General features: G+C 41.6%; 2 protein-coding genes across 2 annotated transcripts; both read left to right on the forward strand.

The window, feature by feature from the left end:
• The first annotated feature begins 1338 nt into the window (after positions 1–1338).
• On the forward strand, positions 1339–11688 carry LOC110980325 (tRNA-dihydrouridine(16/17) synthase [NAD(P)(+)]-like). The gene is made up of 11 exons (XM_022236910.2): positions 1339–1515; positions 2091–2363; positions 3435–3543; positions 4026–4076; positions 5058–5253; positions 5636–5739; positions 6137–6281; positions 8548–8724; positions 9230–9372; positions 9751–9867; positions 10348–11688. The coding sequence occupies exons 2-11, from the start codon at positions 2118–2120 to the stop codon at positions 10716–10718; spliced, it is 1659 nt and encodes a 552-aa protein (XP_022092602.2). The 5' UTR covers positions 1339–1515; positions 2091–2117; the 3' UTR covers positions 10719–11688.
• A 137-nt stretch (positions 11689–11825) lies between these two features.
• Positions 11826–16515, forward strand: LOC110980326 (uncharacterized). The gene is made up of 6 exons (XM_022236912.2): positions 11826–12424; positions 13319–13482; positions 13701–13791; positions 14116–14274; positions 14915–15009; positions 15689–16515. Exons 1-6 carry the CDS (start codon positions 12319–12321, stop codon positions 15749–15751), a joined length of 678 nt encoding a protein of 225 aa, XP_022092604.2. The 5' UTR covers positions 11826–12318; the 3' UTR covers positions 15752–16515.
• The last annotated feature ends 78 nt before the right edge of the window (positions 16516–16593 follow it).

Below are 16593 nucleotides of genomic sequence, written 5' to 3' on the forward strand. Positions count from 1 at the left end.
AATGCCTTCAGAACGCAAGGAATATTATGTAATCAAGATACCGTCACTGAATGTACCTTATACTGCAGAGGGAGCTGAATTCAAGCTGGAAGCTGCAAACAATTAAGCAGGTGCAGCGTTTAATCCAAATGTCCCTTCAGGCTAGGAAAGGACTGGATAACTGCCTGTAGGCTAGTTATGAAAAGATTACGGTTAGGCCATGAGAATGGAAGTGTTAGATTTGCGTCCAGAACATTTTGGAAAAATATGAGGCTTTTTCATGATTCATTATTTTTCGTGTACGGTGTGCGGAGCGGAGCGCGGCCAAGCGGCCAAGTGCAATGAATATTAAAGTACGTAGTAAGAATTGACAAAAGATCAACAGCAACATGTAATATACCTCATTTCCTGGTGTACGATACTGCTAAATTCTCCCTACATTCAACTGAGCTTAATGCATATTCAGTTTAATAATTGGCATGGCAGCCAAAAGTAGCCACAACCTCACGTTCCATATAAGGCGAATGGGGTCATCAAGGTTACCGGTTTCAAACAGAACAAGTTTTGATTGGATGCAGGCTAGGCATTCTGTATACTCGACTCACGGCCGGCCGGCCGCCGGCCAAGGCGCGAGTCGACACGAAACTGGACGAAGCTGCACGGCCTCGCGACTACTCGAAGCGCTAACGGGATTGCTTACTGTACAGTACACGTACAGTACGTGTACATGTACATGTACAAGTACCGTACATGTACTGTACGGTAATATGTTGCGTAGATATACGCATTTTGGACCCTTTTACTGCTGTATGATTTAGGATTTGAAATTGATTTTTTATTCCTGCATTTTTCTGAAAATAATGATTTTGTTTTTTAAATAATAAACTTTTTCGGCGGGGTGTTTTGGACCATGCTGGCGGTGGACGCAAATCTAAAATTTTCATTCTCATGGCCTGAATGTAACAATAAGAATACCCCACTTTATTTTAAAAATCATGCTGTGCAAAGTTTAACCTAGTAGTTCTGAGTAGTTCCACGATGGCCAATAGGGCCAAACAGGAAAAAGGATAATTTTGTTTCTACATTACAACAAGGACCAAAAATCTCCAGTACGCCCAGGCTTTATTTCCAAGCCGGAGAATGAACAGGTAGGCTTGTGAGGTACTGGTCGAGTAACACCTTTGAAATCTCGGAACTGTTCAAAATCTCGCGAAACGACACTGCTAGATGGTCCCCCGCGACCTGATGATGTGGATGGTAATGTGAATAGAGAAGTCTAGAATCCAGGCGAAGTAAGAGCAGAATGAGCCAAGTAAGAATGAGGACGAATTCCGATTCATTATGGCATGGATTCCTAATTCGATCTGGATTCGTGAAGTGGCACACCGGTCACGCATCGTACGCGTAGCAAGCAAATGGGTGAATGATTTCTCGACGGTCGATGAGGTTGAGATCATACTCGTGCATACTTACTACATGTCGTAGTGCAGTGGACGTGCCGTTGACGTGCTGTGGACAAATCGACATTGTATAATTGTGGGTCCTCTTAATTTAAAAACTTTTCTTTGTCACTTACGAGGTGTATAAGACCATGGAGGAAGGAACACATTCCTTCCTCCATGATAAGACCTTCATCAAATTTTTCCATGTTTTGAAAATGAAGGGAATATCACGGTTGTTGTTTTTTCATCAGTTGATCCTGCGCAATGCGGCCATGCCAACCAAACAGTCGTGCAATACAACTTTATGGCGAGCAATCATTATGACGCAATAACAAGGAAAGACACTCGCAGTCAGTCATAGACTAAATACATTTAATGATTTATGTAGCTGAGTGATATTCTTGTCCGACATAGGTAACTTTAAGTCAGTGAGTAGGCTAGCGCAACTGCTTTGCATGCTGCTGCATTGCGGTGTATGTGTGACAAAAGTGTTTTCATAACATAAGTAAATAAATACTAAATAGCCTACCTCTACAGTCTCACTTGAAAATAAGCGGTGTGGCACTGTGAGACGCTAGACGTGGATTCTTTCTGGTTTTTTTGTCTTCGTACAAGTTTACTGTGAGACTGATACCATTTTATATTAAGCAATTCTTTTTTTTCCCTTAGACATTCAGGTAAGCCAGAGCAGCAACCATGCCAGTCTCACCAAATCCAAAGCGTAAAGGCTATGACTTTTGGGAAAAGACCCTGGGCAAACCTTGCCTCTTGGTGGCACCCATGGTGGACCAGAGTGAGTTGCCGTGGCGACTGGTAAGTCGTCGCCATGGAGCGCAGCTGTGCTACACGCCCATGTACCATGCAGCCGTGTTTGCCCGTGATCCTCGCTACCGGTCCGAAGCATTAGCTTCCTGCCAAGAAGACCGACCCCTCATTGTACAGGTAACAACTAAAGGCAGAGCTTAGTTAGAGGAAGGTGGTTATTTTGTCTCTTTTCATTTCAAGTTTTTCTTGTTAAGAGAGGACATGGAAAACAGAGAATTGAACTTTGTGGAAAGTGAAGAATAAAGGGTCAAACTCTTCACTTTGTAAATTTGCTTTGTATCCAATATCCTTGTCTATCCCAAATTTAAGTGTTAAGAAGTCATTCAGATGTCAGTCATAAGAATGTGATATTTTTTTCATACATTTTTACTCTTCCGTCCAGAGCAAAAATAATGTAACTTTTGCTCTGTAATTATTCTTTTGAACCAAAAAAACCCAGCAGCCTTAGTACAATTATTATTAGGCTCATATGGTGTCATTTTAAATACATTTTAATGTTATTGCTTTAATCAGTGTTGGGTATTAGGAATGTACACAAATCTTCAGGCATATTTGTGACATCAGAAAAATGTTCACCTCAATTCTGTAGTGTGGTTTGGCCTTTCAAGTTTTAGACGTAATGCATTCATTGAAAACAAACCCACGTAGAGTATAAGGCTGAGTTCATACAACAGATGTCAAATGGGAAAGAGTTCCATATACGGACGCCATTCTCTACAGTGACCTAACAGCCATCAGAAAGCAACAACATGTCCAGAAAAAGTTCAATTTAGGAGGGAAAATACCGAGTCATCTACTTGGAAAACACTGAGAATTTTTCAGACCTGTCTCAAAGGGTTTATTTGTGGGGTGTCAAGTGCCTCTGCATATGGAACTCTTTCGAAAACCTTTCTTCTGGCCTCACAGAAAATATGTGGTGTAAGACACCGCTAATTTGTCTCCAGCAGTTCCGTATTAGCCATCTAAAGCCAAAATATGCTAGGAAGTCAAACTTGACATAGAAAATATCCAAGCCTTTACTGAGAAAACATTCAGAATTTTTCAGACCAGTCTCATAGGTTTTTGTACACAGGGTGTCAAGTAGCGACCGTATATGGAATTCTTTCCCATGTAGAAGCTCATATGCTGGCTGCACAGTTTCCACAAGAGTTTTAAACATTTTTGTAAATTTACTCATCGTGCATGCAGTTCAGTGCTAATGACCCCGAGGACTTTCTTCGCGCTGCGCTCTTGGCTCAAGACCACTGTGACGCCGTGGACCTGAATCTTGGGTGCCCACAGGCAAACGCCAAGAGAGGTAATTCAGATTTATCAATTTATGGCTGGAGCTGAAAGAGCGTAGATTGTGGGAAAGTTCATGAAGATTTGGCAGAAGAAATGAGAGAATTTTATATTTGCTGTTTGTAGCAACTATCTGATCTAGCCATATATTGCTCGATTTTGGAGGCTTACTTTTTACAAATTTGTGCATAATCCTCAAAATAAGAGATGGATGTATTCAAGTGATGATCAAAAGTGCATATGATGTGGTTAGAAAAATTGATTGTTCCTAACAGATTCTTGGTTGAATTCAGGGACAGTTCATAAATCACACCAACCAATTTCTGATGTTAACAATTGCATTGTTGCATTTTCCATTTTCCTAATCTTTCTAATGTGCTCAATTTCACACGAAATTGGAGTGTGGTTTTGAGGAGGGCAGCAAGACACCGTGAGTGAGGGATGCTAAAACTGATGTGAATTTTGGTGTTACTTTTCATTTTTGCTGCGGACATTCAGGAAGATATGGAGCATTTCTGCAGGAAGACTGGGATACCATTTTCAAGATCGGTAGGACCCCAGTTTTGCATTTTTACCATATTCCTCCATCTGCTTCCATAAAGCATTGAAGGTTTCTGGAGGGCCATCAGTTTTGTCACGCTTTTCACAAACGTACAAAATGTTTCCTTTATATGACGGGTTTTGCCCTTACCCAATGTATATATTAATAAACACTGTATGCTCAGTGCTTGTCCGAGAGCTTGCGAAAAAAAGTCACAAGTTTACTCGGATGGGACTCGAACCCACGACCTCCTGCTTACTAGTGCAGACGTCTGCAAAACTCGTTATATAAATTAACATCTCCCCAACGCAAAAATACATCTTGAAAAAAATGTTTCCTGTTTCCTGTGATTCCATCCACAAGCATTCATAAGAAATGGATGATGGCCATTCAACCTTTTCCAAGTTTATTAACCCTAACCCCCTAGGCTCCTGCAGTAGAAAGCATACTGAACCTCACAAAATCCAACAGGTTCATGTACTTGTCTATGCACATGTACATGCAGGTTACTGTACCAAACCTGATAAACTCCAACAGAATGAGCCTGTTGGAGTTTGAGTGATATGGTATGGATGGGTCTATGCAGTATAGGATGACTTGCACTGAACAGTACCAAACCTGACAAAATCAAGCATAGTCCAACAATTGGTACAACAAGCCAGACACTGCACACAGTGACCCGTGTGTGTCCAACTCACACAGAATCCAACACCATCTCCCTGGGCCTTTCATCCCAAGTCTCACAAAATTCAACAAGAAGTTCCTCAGGTACGGTACCAAACCTGCCAAAACCTCACAAAACCTGATGGAGTATGGCAGGTTTTGGGCAGTTAGGATCAAAGCCTACATAGGCTGTAAAGCTCAACCTCTTAATGTAGATCTTGTACACTCATGAAAAGGACAATGACCCTTTAATAAACAGTGATTTATTGGATGGTTTGCATAGAACGCTTGAAAAGTGATGTGTTCTTGGTTTGTTTTTTTCCCAGTGAATCTTGCTCATCAGCGCTTGTCAGTCCCAGTGACCTGTAAGATCCGTGTCTTTGAGGACGTAGAGAAGACGGTGCAGTACGCCAAAATGTTGGAGAGGGCCGGCTGCCAGATGCTGACAGTCCATGGTCGAACCCGGGACATGAAAGGACCTAAGACGGGCTTGGCCAACTGGGACATCATCAAAGCAGTCAAGTGAGTTTGCAGCTCCTTCCATCACTGACCTATACAGAATCTTGAGAGCTATGAGGAATTTAATGAATACCTCAGACAGTTTACCAAATCCTATTGATCTCGTGATCTATCACCTGGGTTCCTTTGAGCAGATAATAAGGATTCAGACCAGTTTTAAACACTTTCCCAGTTTTATATTAAATCTTGGCCCCTATTGTTTGGACCTGATAAGTTTAAGAAGGAGACTTATAAAGAAGAGATTTGGAGAATCCCGATTTCTTGAATTCTGTTTTTTTTCTACTCCTTTTGTAACAAAGCCATTGTTATAGTAAAGTAGATTGTCTGGTCCCTGAAGCTTTGTTATAACGAGAGTCGACTGATAACCCTGCATTTTGCTTTTCAGGCAAAACCTGAACATCCCTGTTTTTGCAAATGGTAACATCCAGTACAAGAGTGATGTGGACCGCTGCATGAGAGAAACGGGGGTGGATGGAGTCATGACTGCAGGTATTGTAAAACATTTTAAAGAACCACTGTGTAAACCTGTTTAACTCATAATTTCATGTCAGAAATTTACCAAACTATTTAGTGCATATTTGTAAGGTTTGATACAATCAGTTGAATCAAAGTTCTCCAGAGTGATTCATTGACGCGTGTAAACGTTATACAAATTGTAAAAGCATGTAAAGTTTCAAAGTTACCTGGCGGTTGTACTGGGGCTTTGGATGAATCAATGTTTTTTCTGTACTGCTCCATCCTTGCATCTATTGCCCATGTTTACATGCAAGAGCGTAGTGAAAAGTCCTTAACACTTGCTGTGTGGTGGAAGCCCTCTGCTCATAAGCACTGTCTGAAAGAGAAGTGAGTAATATTTTTTTCCCCCCTCTTCGATATCCTCTTGCAGAGGGAAACCTTCACAATCCCGCTATTTTTGAAGGGGTGCAGCCCCCTGCCTGGGAGATGGCCGAGGAGTATCTTGAGCTGGTCGCGCAGTACCCCTGCCCCATGGCATTTGTCAGGGGGCACCTCTTCAAACTCTGGCATCACAGGTAGCGTCGGTCTTGGTGGAGTTTGCATATCGTTGCTTAATGTTGGCACTTAGGTAGAAGAAATTCAGGAGAGTGTTATGCCTAAAGTAGTTTCCACCAGGGATTTTATTGAAAGTGTTGCATCTCGCCAGTGAGTCACAGTTGCGTGGCAGACTCCATGACCTCCTTGAGGTTTGAAGGACTTTGGTTAGGTCAAACTGTCGGTGTTATAGCCGAAGCCATGACAAGACCAAGCATAATACAAGTGTGCATATACGGGTACATGTATTTTGGAACCAGCTATGATAATACTAATAATAATATTAATTAGCGCTAATGGGTCATTAGGAAGACATTCCCATAAGAACGTGCACAAAATTTTTCCAACTTTACTGTCCCATAATTCAATATTCCCTAGTCTGATCTGAATGAAACTTTGTATGTTTTCATTTTAGACCCTAATCTATCATCTGTCAAAATTTGGACACAGTAAAATTCGGCCTCCTTCTGGTAGTTTGAAAATAGGGAGACACTGAAATGTCTCCCTAAAAGCCAATGTCTCCCTAATGCTGAAAAATTTACCACAAAATGTCTCCCAAATGACCTATTTGTAAATATAATAGCGATTTCTTATATTGCGCACGTATCCACCCTGCTGGGTGCTCAAGGCGCATTATTATCCCTGCACATTGGGCTCACAACAACTGAACATTCCTGAAACCATCTCAGCTCCGTGGGAGCATACTAGCTGATGCAGCCCTATCAGGCGCACACGGCTAACATAACCAAATCTGCCCTCACAGGTACCCATTTACTCTTAGGTGGAGAGAGGCACATAGGGGTAAAGTGACTTGCCCAAGGTTGCAACATGCTGCCACCAGCTGGATTCGAACCTCCAACCCTATAATCCGAAGCTACAAACCCTAACCACTAGGCCACATGCCAATACCGGGTACCTGGGTACCCTTTTAATATAAAGAATACATAACAAATGGCATTGCACGCAAGCTGAGCAGACCGTGTGCCCAAAACAAGGCTCTGTTTTCATACATAGGAAGCGGCACATTGTTCTGAACTTTGGAGAGGAATCACCCCCACCGTTTAAACAAAATTTTTACCTTCAGTTTGTAACAAAAGTAGCTCGTTCGATCTCCGAACCAAGGTTATAACCACGGGATCGGGTTTTTCAGCGGCACAATGAGTTTTCAGCATTTCTTTCCTCCGCTGTTAAAGTTCATGTACATATATGTGTACGTGGACTTTTTTATGGGTAGCCGGCCCCCAAAATAGGGAACCTGGTTTTGATATCGACGGACGGATACCCGGCACAGGCCTAGGACATAAGACCAGTTACAAGTAACAGGGTGAATAAGGACAAAGGAATGCTTCCATTACAGTTCATTTAAATAGCTTGTGACTTGAATTCAGACTGGAGGTCTTGTGTTGGCCTTAGAGGTTCTTGTGGGGTCTTCTGCTGGTTACAACCACGCTGCATATTGTCCTGATATATTATGACAATGACAGGACACGTCCTGATCATTGTGTCAGTCCAGAGATTCACAAAACACAAAATTGACCCAACCTCACAAAATGAGTCGCAAATTACCATTCATTCATTTATTATTTTATGTCTTTCTTATTGTGGGCCAGCAAGCCAAAGTACAAGGATGTTACATATTCTAATAAAAATACATGTAAAATACATTAAAAGTACATCAAAAAGATTAACAAGCACAAAACAATCACTAAATTTTAAATATTAAAACTAATTAACAAACGAATAAAATAGATCTAACCTACTTCAGCAGGTTGAACAGTGTTTGGTTTCTGAGACACTTTTAAATGAAAGGTCTTTTAGTTTCAGATAGTTTTGCAAAGTGAAAATTGATAGGAACCAGCAACATTTTCAGCCCAATAGTATCCATTTTATTAGGATGCCAAACCGAGTGATACATCAAAACAGTTCTCATCTTGCTCTTTCTAATCCAACCAAACCAAAACAACTGTTGAAATAGCTTAAAGATTCATATTGTGGGACCTGTCATGTGGCATTATTTCACTGGTTGCTATGGAGTTCCGAAGTAGTGTCACGTCATTTGGAACCAGGAAGTGTAGTGCAAACAAATGGAGTATTCGCGCGTGTTGGTTCGCACGTTGGTTCTCGCGCTAATGCCTTTTCCACACAGGATTGTGCGCATGACAAATCGGTTCTCTGTATCTCCTGTGATTGGTTGGATGACTTTCCAGGGGTAATGTGTGCTTGACCTTTTTGCCGTTTTCACTCCAGCCTGACCATCCACCAGGACCTGCGCACACGACTGGCTGGCGCCAAGACCCTGGAGGAATTTATCTCCATCAATCAAGCTCTGAGAGGCGTGTGTGAGGAGGAGATGAAGCTGGCAGCAGGCCAGGATTCAAATGGGAAGACGCCCCATTGGTTGTGCCAGCCATATGTTAGGCCAACGTGAGCTTTTTATTTAAAATAGTACACAGATAGGAATTTTATCACGAAGAAAAAAACAAACCCAGAAAATTACAGCTTAGATCCTGATGGGATGCTTTTCATTTGAATCATCAGCAAATAAATGCAAGGGAAATTGATTTTTTTTCAGAACCTTTCGTGAAAACACAAATTCTGAGCCACATTGAAAAGTACCAATCCGCTACCAAATTCATTGTTTATAACTCACAAATGAAAAAAAAAAAGATTTTCATCTGTGAAAATAATGGGTTGTAGCATGACTTTATTTTATTTTATGAAAAACTGATCAAAAAGAAAACACTGATTTAGGGGACAATGCAAATGAAGTAGGCAGTAATTCAGCATATTACCCTGAGAGGTCCTCAAAATGCTGTTAAACCTCATGAAGTTTTCAGATGAGACTTGAAGTACCGCATGCTTAATTCCACTTTCTCCCCTCTCCCAAAGGCAATTCATTAACAGCAGTGGTCCTTGTCTTTCCTAACAGGCCCGAAGAGACACAGCAACGGATCCTGGAGAAGAGCCTGAAGCGACCACTGAGTGAGGAGAACGAGCAGGAGAACCGAGAGCCTTTCCTGTCAAAGAAAGCCCTCAAGAGACACCAGCAGGGGAAGCCACCTGTCAAGAATGGTACCCTCTCAGAAACTTGGCTAAGACAGTCTAAGTAGACCTCGGGGAAAACAAAAGTCAGGTCGACAGCATTTTGTGCACGGAGCAGGATTGGATGCGGTAGATCTTGGACCCATGTGGCAGTGTTATCACACTTGTATCCTGAGATGTGAAAATTTAATTGCATATAGTCTTGTAAGAGAAGACTTGCTGTACTGGCATTTATAGCTACACATAAGAATTGATCATTTTCTTTTTAATGTGAGAATAATTGGACCAGTAACATTTGAAACCCCCCCCCAAAATTAATATTTTTCCTTTAAGATACAATATGTGCTGCTGTAAACATTCAAGAGGATATGATTTGATTGATTCCACCTTTTTGCATCTTTGCGTCAGTGAGGAAGTTCGATCCCTGCTCAACGTGCAACAATCCCCGCGGTCTCAGCTGTGTCTTCAAGCTCTGTCGAGCCTGCTGCAAAGAGAAAACGCGCCGTGCAGTGGAAGATTGCCCAAGTAAGTACCGTGATCTTGAAACAGTTGAAATCTCAGTGCAAAGCTGACCCCAGCTTGAAAAAGTTCCGTCTGTTTGTCAAGTAGTGCAGTAGTTTGAAATGTACAGAAAGCAACCACTGGCAACCTGTGTAGTCCATCACAAGTTTATTAGACTAGTTATCTAGTCTTAACCACTTCGTGCTGGGGTTCTCGGTACCGGAGACCTTGGGTACTCGGGTGATTAACTGCTGAAATGACTTGAGATGGCTTTGACTCCCTCACGAACTGCTGTTGTGTGAGATCATTCTTGCCTCTTTTGACTAAACTAGTGACAGGTGTGTTGAGTCCATGCAGATCTGAATCACTCAGCAAGTAGGGGACTGAAACGATCCATGGAAATTGAATCTTATGGCGACTCACAGAATGTACTGCAGAGCCAAAATGCATTTTCTGAAGGGATTTTTTAAAAAGTGTCTTTTTTTGGGGGTTGATTTTTCCCAGGTCATCGATTCTATTTTAAGACCAAGATAGAGCGCAGGAAATATTGGGAAGCTAAACAAGCTGCCAAAGCGTTACAAACGACGGACACACCTTTGGACACACCCAAAGACACGCCGACGGACACACCCGTGAATGCTCCTACAGACGCACCATTAGCTGTTCCTGGGGGAAGGATAATGGAAGCTGATCCATTCAACATACCTGGCAGCACCACAGCAGAGGGCTCGCAGAGAGACAAAGTCTCAGGTGACTTCCAGCAAGACACATCTGGAACCACGAGCGCTGGCAATGTTGACAGAGTAGACGCCAACATGCTTACAGCCGAGACACCCTCAGACCTACCCACAACCATTCCGTCAGAGATATCCTGACAAATGCCCTCAAAAACAATGTTTATGGCAATTCGACATTCAGATTTACCAAATGGATGAATGGTTTTAGTTTTCAGGAGTAAATACTGCTCTATCACATGGCGAATATTATTTCAAGAGTTATTGACTACTTCAAAGTAGTCTCAGCCACTAAAGGTGTGTTCAAATCAACTAACTATGGCTCAAACTAGCACACATGTCTGTGGCATTTTAAAGAAGCCGCTCCCAGTGGCTTTGTAGGTAGACATGTTTAATTTTTTGAAGCTACAGTTAACCACAACCTCATAGACAAGGCTGAATACATGTACTACCATTGAAGTGTACAAATGAACTCAGAAGAGCATTTCATTTCATCACATGGTTGAGAAAATATTGTTTTGCAGATCTATATTCTAAGCAACCTGAGGTCTTCTCTAAGACGTGTACATTATGTGGCACTTTCTTGGTAACGTGGCCCTGCTAAGTTAAGAGTTTCTCTGCTTAAGAGTATGGCGGTGTGCTAATTAAATAGGCTTGGACAACTTGTTACCGTGGGTATTGGCAAATGTGATACCAAAGGCAGCGTGGAGATTTAACTAGAAAAATCAATATGAAGATATTCTGTGAGACATTTCTCCTGAGAATGTCAGTACATGTGTGTTTGGCTTAAAGTAAATCAGGTTGCTTTTTAAATCATGTGGAGGACCTTATTATTGTATTTTTAAAATTTGAGGTACATGTTTATCTTGATGACTGGCAAACATTATTATTAGTGGGCAGGACACAGGGAGCCGGCGTATTGCCTCTTTCATTACTTGATGCCATTGGAGCAAGGTCTCGTGGATTATTCATCTGAATTTTTTCTGTCATTCAGTTGGTTGCTTGGTTTTCTACTCTGAAGATATCTGAGACCGAAAAACTTCTCAGCTTGTCCAAAGCTTAGAGAAAGAAGAAACACCACAAATAAATTATCTTACCAGATTCCCCCTCACTCTCCTCCCCCCCGGGAGGGAATCAATTGTGGTGGTTGTGATAGAATAATAACGTGAATATATTCGCGACCAAAGAGCGGGTCATGGAGTTTGGTCCTGGATATTGGCGTCAGTATTGACGATTGGCGATGTTCCTCCAGGACCACCATGGTCCCTATATAGTCATTGGTTAATTTCTGCTGCAATCTTGGGCAGACCGCCATATGCTACTGTGTCGTGCAACCAACCTGAGCGCAGACAGGTTCTGAAAGGGAACGTTCATGTGTTTGATGCGCATGAGCTGTCCTAAAATACGGCTGACGTAGACCAGAGCACCGCTCAGTAATAAAAACGAGTTCCTACGCATGACTGCCCTATATCCGTCCAAAAGAGACTTTGTTCACAAGAGAAAATCTGAAGAACGCATGTATTTGGTATTATGACATATTGTAAAGTTGACATCCCTGGGCTGTACTGTGGTACCGCTACGGTTCAGAGGATCCATTCTCGTTGACAATTGGGTGTACAGGTACAGTGGATTACTGGTGGAGCCGAAGTGTATGCTGGACGAAAGGACAGACATATATTTGCAGTGGTCGTTCCTATATTTGGAGGAAACTGTCCCTTGAATCCGCTCAATCACAACTGAGATGGCTAGTGCTCTGTTTGCGATCTTTAGCCTTATCTTGCTGTCTGGTGTGTCAGCAAAGGAACCTCGGCCGTGTTGTTGGATCAGTCAAATGACAGGGCAGGCTGGTAAGTCGTTGGATTGAAAGAACATGTACAGCGTAATAAAGCTGAACCCAGACGCCATTGTTTTTTTCTGTAAACGTACTATAATTCAAAAACTATTTTTCTCTTTTCTTGAAATTCGTGTGCCATGTAGAAATATGCAAATGAAAATGATGCCAACTTTTTCACCCTCAACTCCAGAAAAAAAATTGAAGACAAAAAAAGGCTGGCAGCATTTCACCTCCCAAATTTGAGGTCTCAATTCAATGTCACTGGCAATATTGCTTTGAAATTTCACAAGTGAGAGTGGAGCCAAGTAATTTCAGTTTGAAGCCTAGACGACTCACTACTGAAATTTGTCTCAATTTCGACAAAGAGCTAGCATTTGTTAATCTGTTGACAGTGACTTTTAGACAGAAAGTGCAGAGACAACAACGGCAATGCGAGTGTTTAACTTTTTGGTTTCCTTTGCCTCAAATGGTGGCGTACTCAGTAGCATTAGACAGGCTGTTTCATGCACTTCCTTCAGACACCTGATTTCATTCCTCAAACTTTGCGGCTTCCACAATGCAGTATGAGGATCTTAAACAGTTGGAACGTGTTGCCAGGAAGAGCGCTGTGAATTTCTAGTTTCTTCTTTAGATTACCATAGTAACTCATCCATTTGGAAAGTAGCTATGTATATTTTAATTCTTTGCACCAATATAAAGTGTTCGCTGATTTTTCACCCGTGTCACTGGGAATGTTATGTGGAAAAAACATTAAGACAACCTTCACCTTGTTTCTTTTTCAAGAGGAATTTGAGTACAGTTGTGCAATCCGATTTTAACAGAGCAGGGTGTTAATATCGAAAAAAAGGAAGAAAATATGACCGACGTTAATAAGTGTTTGTTTAAAAAAATCTCCCACTCTTTTCAGAATTGCAAGGCACCAAAAAGCTTGAGGATGGCACGGTGATTTTGGAAGAGTCAGAGCTTCAGTGGGCCTATGATGCCACTTTCCAGGCAGAAGCTTTCATCTTTGACGAAATACTCGAGAATTCAACGGTCATTAAGGGACGGATTGTAAACTTCTATGATCAGGTATACTGATATCCATCAAAATGGATGCCTGTGCATGTTATTGACGATACGTGGGTAGTGTAAAATGTGTTTGCCAATTTGCAGTATTTGTTCATTGTGAAATGTCAAGTGCAATATGTGTATTGGCTCGGTGAAGTAGAAGCTGGAGTTAATTAATTGGATTTTGCTGAATCAATATGTTAAAAGGGAAGCATTTATTTACCCGATTCTTCTTGTAGGGTTTATCCTTCTACATCATTGACAATCAGGGCGTTGAGAGGTGTGCCAAGATCCGTATACCAGCCAGGTTTCCCAAAAAATGTATTCCGGGTAAGTGTGCAGCAACAATTTCGAAGGCTTTTGAGTGCGGAGTTATACGGGATGCTCATATACGTTTAAGTAATTTAAGTTCAGAAAACATTCAGAAAAAGGTAGACGAAGATACGCTGCACTGAAAGGTTGTTTTAAACATGTTTCACGAGGTATATGGGTGTCACGAATCGCAATCGGTATAATTATGCAGTTTTTGATTCAGTATCTAAATTTTTTGCATGGTTAAGATCAGTGAGTGTTGTATGAGACTTTTGGTTAACGTCAACGTTGTGCAGATCCTAAATGCTGACATCCTTTTCAATGCTTATATTCTTCAAACAGAGCATGCTGAGTACTATGGCAACCGCACCCTTGGCAACGATTCCCTAGTTGCTCACGAGTGGAAGCTTAATACAGTGGCCGGTGGGGATGTACTGAACGTTTCCTTCTTGATCCAGGACGAGTACTGCGTGCCCATCAGCTTTGGTGTGGTCTCTCAAGGTGAGAGGCGGGCCGTATCCGAATTACCCGGCTGCGGCTGGCGATTACGCACAAGGCTATGGGTAAAGTGTGCAGCCACAAATGGTTTGCAACTTCCATAGTTTCTGGTGTGGCCAATTGCATGTACATGTAACTTGGACACAGCTTCACAGTCGGTCATAACACAACTATTGTAATACGTGCATCCTTATAGTCCGAGGCTGTACATATCTGCGAATTCTAGGGAACTTAAATCAAATCATTGTAGGCCTATACAACGAAACATTAACCATGAGGGGGGAAATTGTTCACACTAGTTCGAACTATCCTGTCCTTGTCACTGTTCTTTATTCGGTTCTGTCCTCTTTAAGTTCCTAGGTTTAATCTTTTCGAAAGTGCTACGCCCTCTTTGATAAAGCGATGCCAACATTTTTTCTACCATGAAAAAAACATTCTGTTCAGTATTTCAGTAGTTTAAAATCGGATATTCTGATGAGATTACTGTGTGTAAGCAAGAGACCGGTTCTCAATTCACTCATTATTATATGGCCCATCACTAGACGGATGTTGGTTCGGTTCCAACGTACATGTATGACTTAACTATAGAATGATGATGTAGCCGAACTCTGCTGTATAACAAATAAATATTATGACTTCCCAGAGCCGAGGGTCCGGACCATCGCTTACGGTGACATTGAACTGGGTATTTGCGACCGCGAGAAGTTTTTCCGTATTCCTGATGAGTGTCGTCAAGTGGTAAGCATATTTTTTACACTGGATCTGCGTCCATACAGTGCTCCTAAAAGGGGGCCAATATCAAGTGCAGGTCGATTGTGCCGAGAGTCTTATATGTGCTTCATGCATACCGGCAAAACTTGGCCAGTGATTAACAAAATGGTCGCTGATGTAATGTCGGGTAAAATGGCACAACTGACGAGGAACCGTCTGGCCGGTCAAGACACTCTGCATGCCCGTCCCATCCCACCCGGACCAGCATTTCACTGCAACACCGAACTCATTAAATCGATGAAAATGCAACGCATGTGCATTCAGTTCTAATATTAGTCACGTTCTCCCGGTATAAACACAGCACGACAGAACCTTATGGATACGACATCATCTATCTTTTTTGGGGGGGGGTTGCTTTATATTTGAGTTCTTTGGTGACATGCATTGTGTTCACTCTCTAAATTGGAAAGAGTGAAATTAGGGACAAGGCGTTTTGGAGTGAAAATCATTCTGAATTTAGACTGAAAAGGCTGAAAATAGCCCCTTCCAGTGGAAGCTCGAGTGAAATTTTAGTCTTTTAGAGCGAATAAATTTCACTCCAATTCGTCTGGTACTTAATTTCAATCGGAGGGAGTGAATTTTCACTCTTTGGAATTTAGAGAGTGCACCTTTTTAAATGATTTCCTCTTACTATATTCTTCCACAGAATGATGGTACTCCCAAGGGACATATGTATCAGCAGATAATGCAAACAGCCTTCAACATGTAGAAACCGGTGGATGGAAAGGGATAACGCAAACTCGATCTTTAAAGAAGACATGAATAGGATTTTTATGAATATGTGTATAGGCAAGCTTCTCGCAAAGTTTTAGTATGATTTTCCATGTCCTTTTGAAGAATAAAAGGGAGAACTTTAACATTTTGGTTTGTTATGCTGATCAAAATTTCCATTTTTGTGAGCTACTAGCAGCTAGTGGCTTCATAGCCACACGGTATTCCTTGTGTAGGCCTACATTTCTCAGAGTGCGTTCCACTTTTTACTGCTTAACGTGCTAAGTAGCTTGCTTATACAATAGTAATGGCCAATTATTTCTTGAAAACTTTGTTAGGGCGTAATTGTGAAGGACGATTTTCCTTGTACTTTTTCTTATGTGCCTTTGATGAGTAGTGCCTAAAACGAGACAGGCAAGTCGATCTAGATTATACCATTATGAGTTTACCGTAGACACTTTCACTCATGAAATTCTCAAAACTCGTGAAAATTCTCTGTATTCGAGTGAAAATTTGTTCCCTCCGAAAAGCTCTGACTGACATTAGGGACTAGACGAATTCGAGATTTGACTCGAGATTTCACTGAAGTTTTTCGCAAGCTATTTCGATCTGAATTCAGAGTGACTTTAATCCACTCTGCAACAGTTCCACTCGTACTCTCTCGATCACCGTTTGGTTCAAGGAAATATCTTTGCGACTGATCATCTTTTTTTGTGATTTAGGAAATAACACTGTGGAAAATAAAATGGGAAATAAAGAGGCTGATCGAGTCTGTCATTTTACTTATTTGACCCGTTGGTATATATCATGGATAACAATTTTGATTATGTTAATATGTAG

The sequence above is a fragment of the Acanthaster planci genome, linkage group LG07, assembly GCF_054643075.1.
Source record: "Acanthaster planci isolate LZ-2023a linkage group LG07, COTS_SCS, whole genome shotgun sequence".
In the NCBI taxonomy this organism is placed as follows: Eukaryota; Metazoa; Echinodermata; class Asteroidea; order Valvatida; family Acanthasteridae; genus Acanthaster; species Acanthaster planci.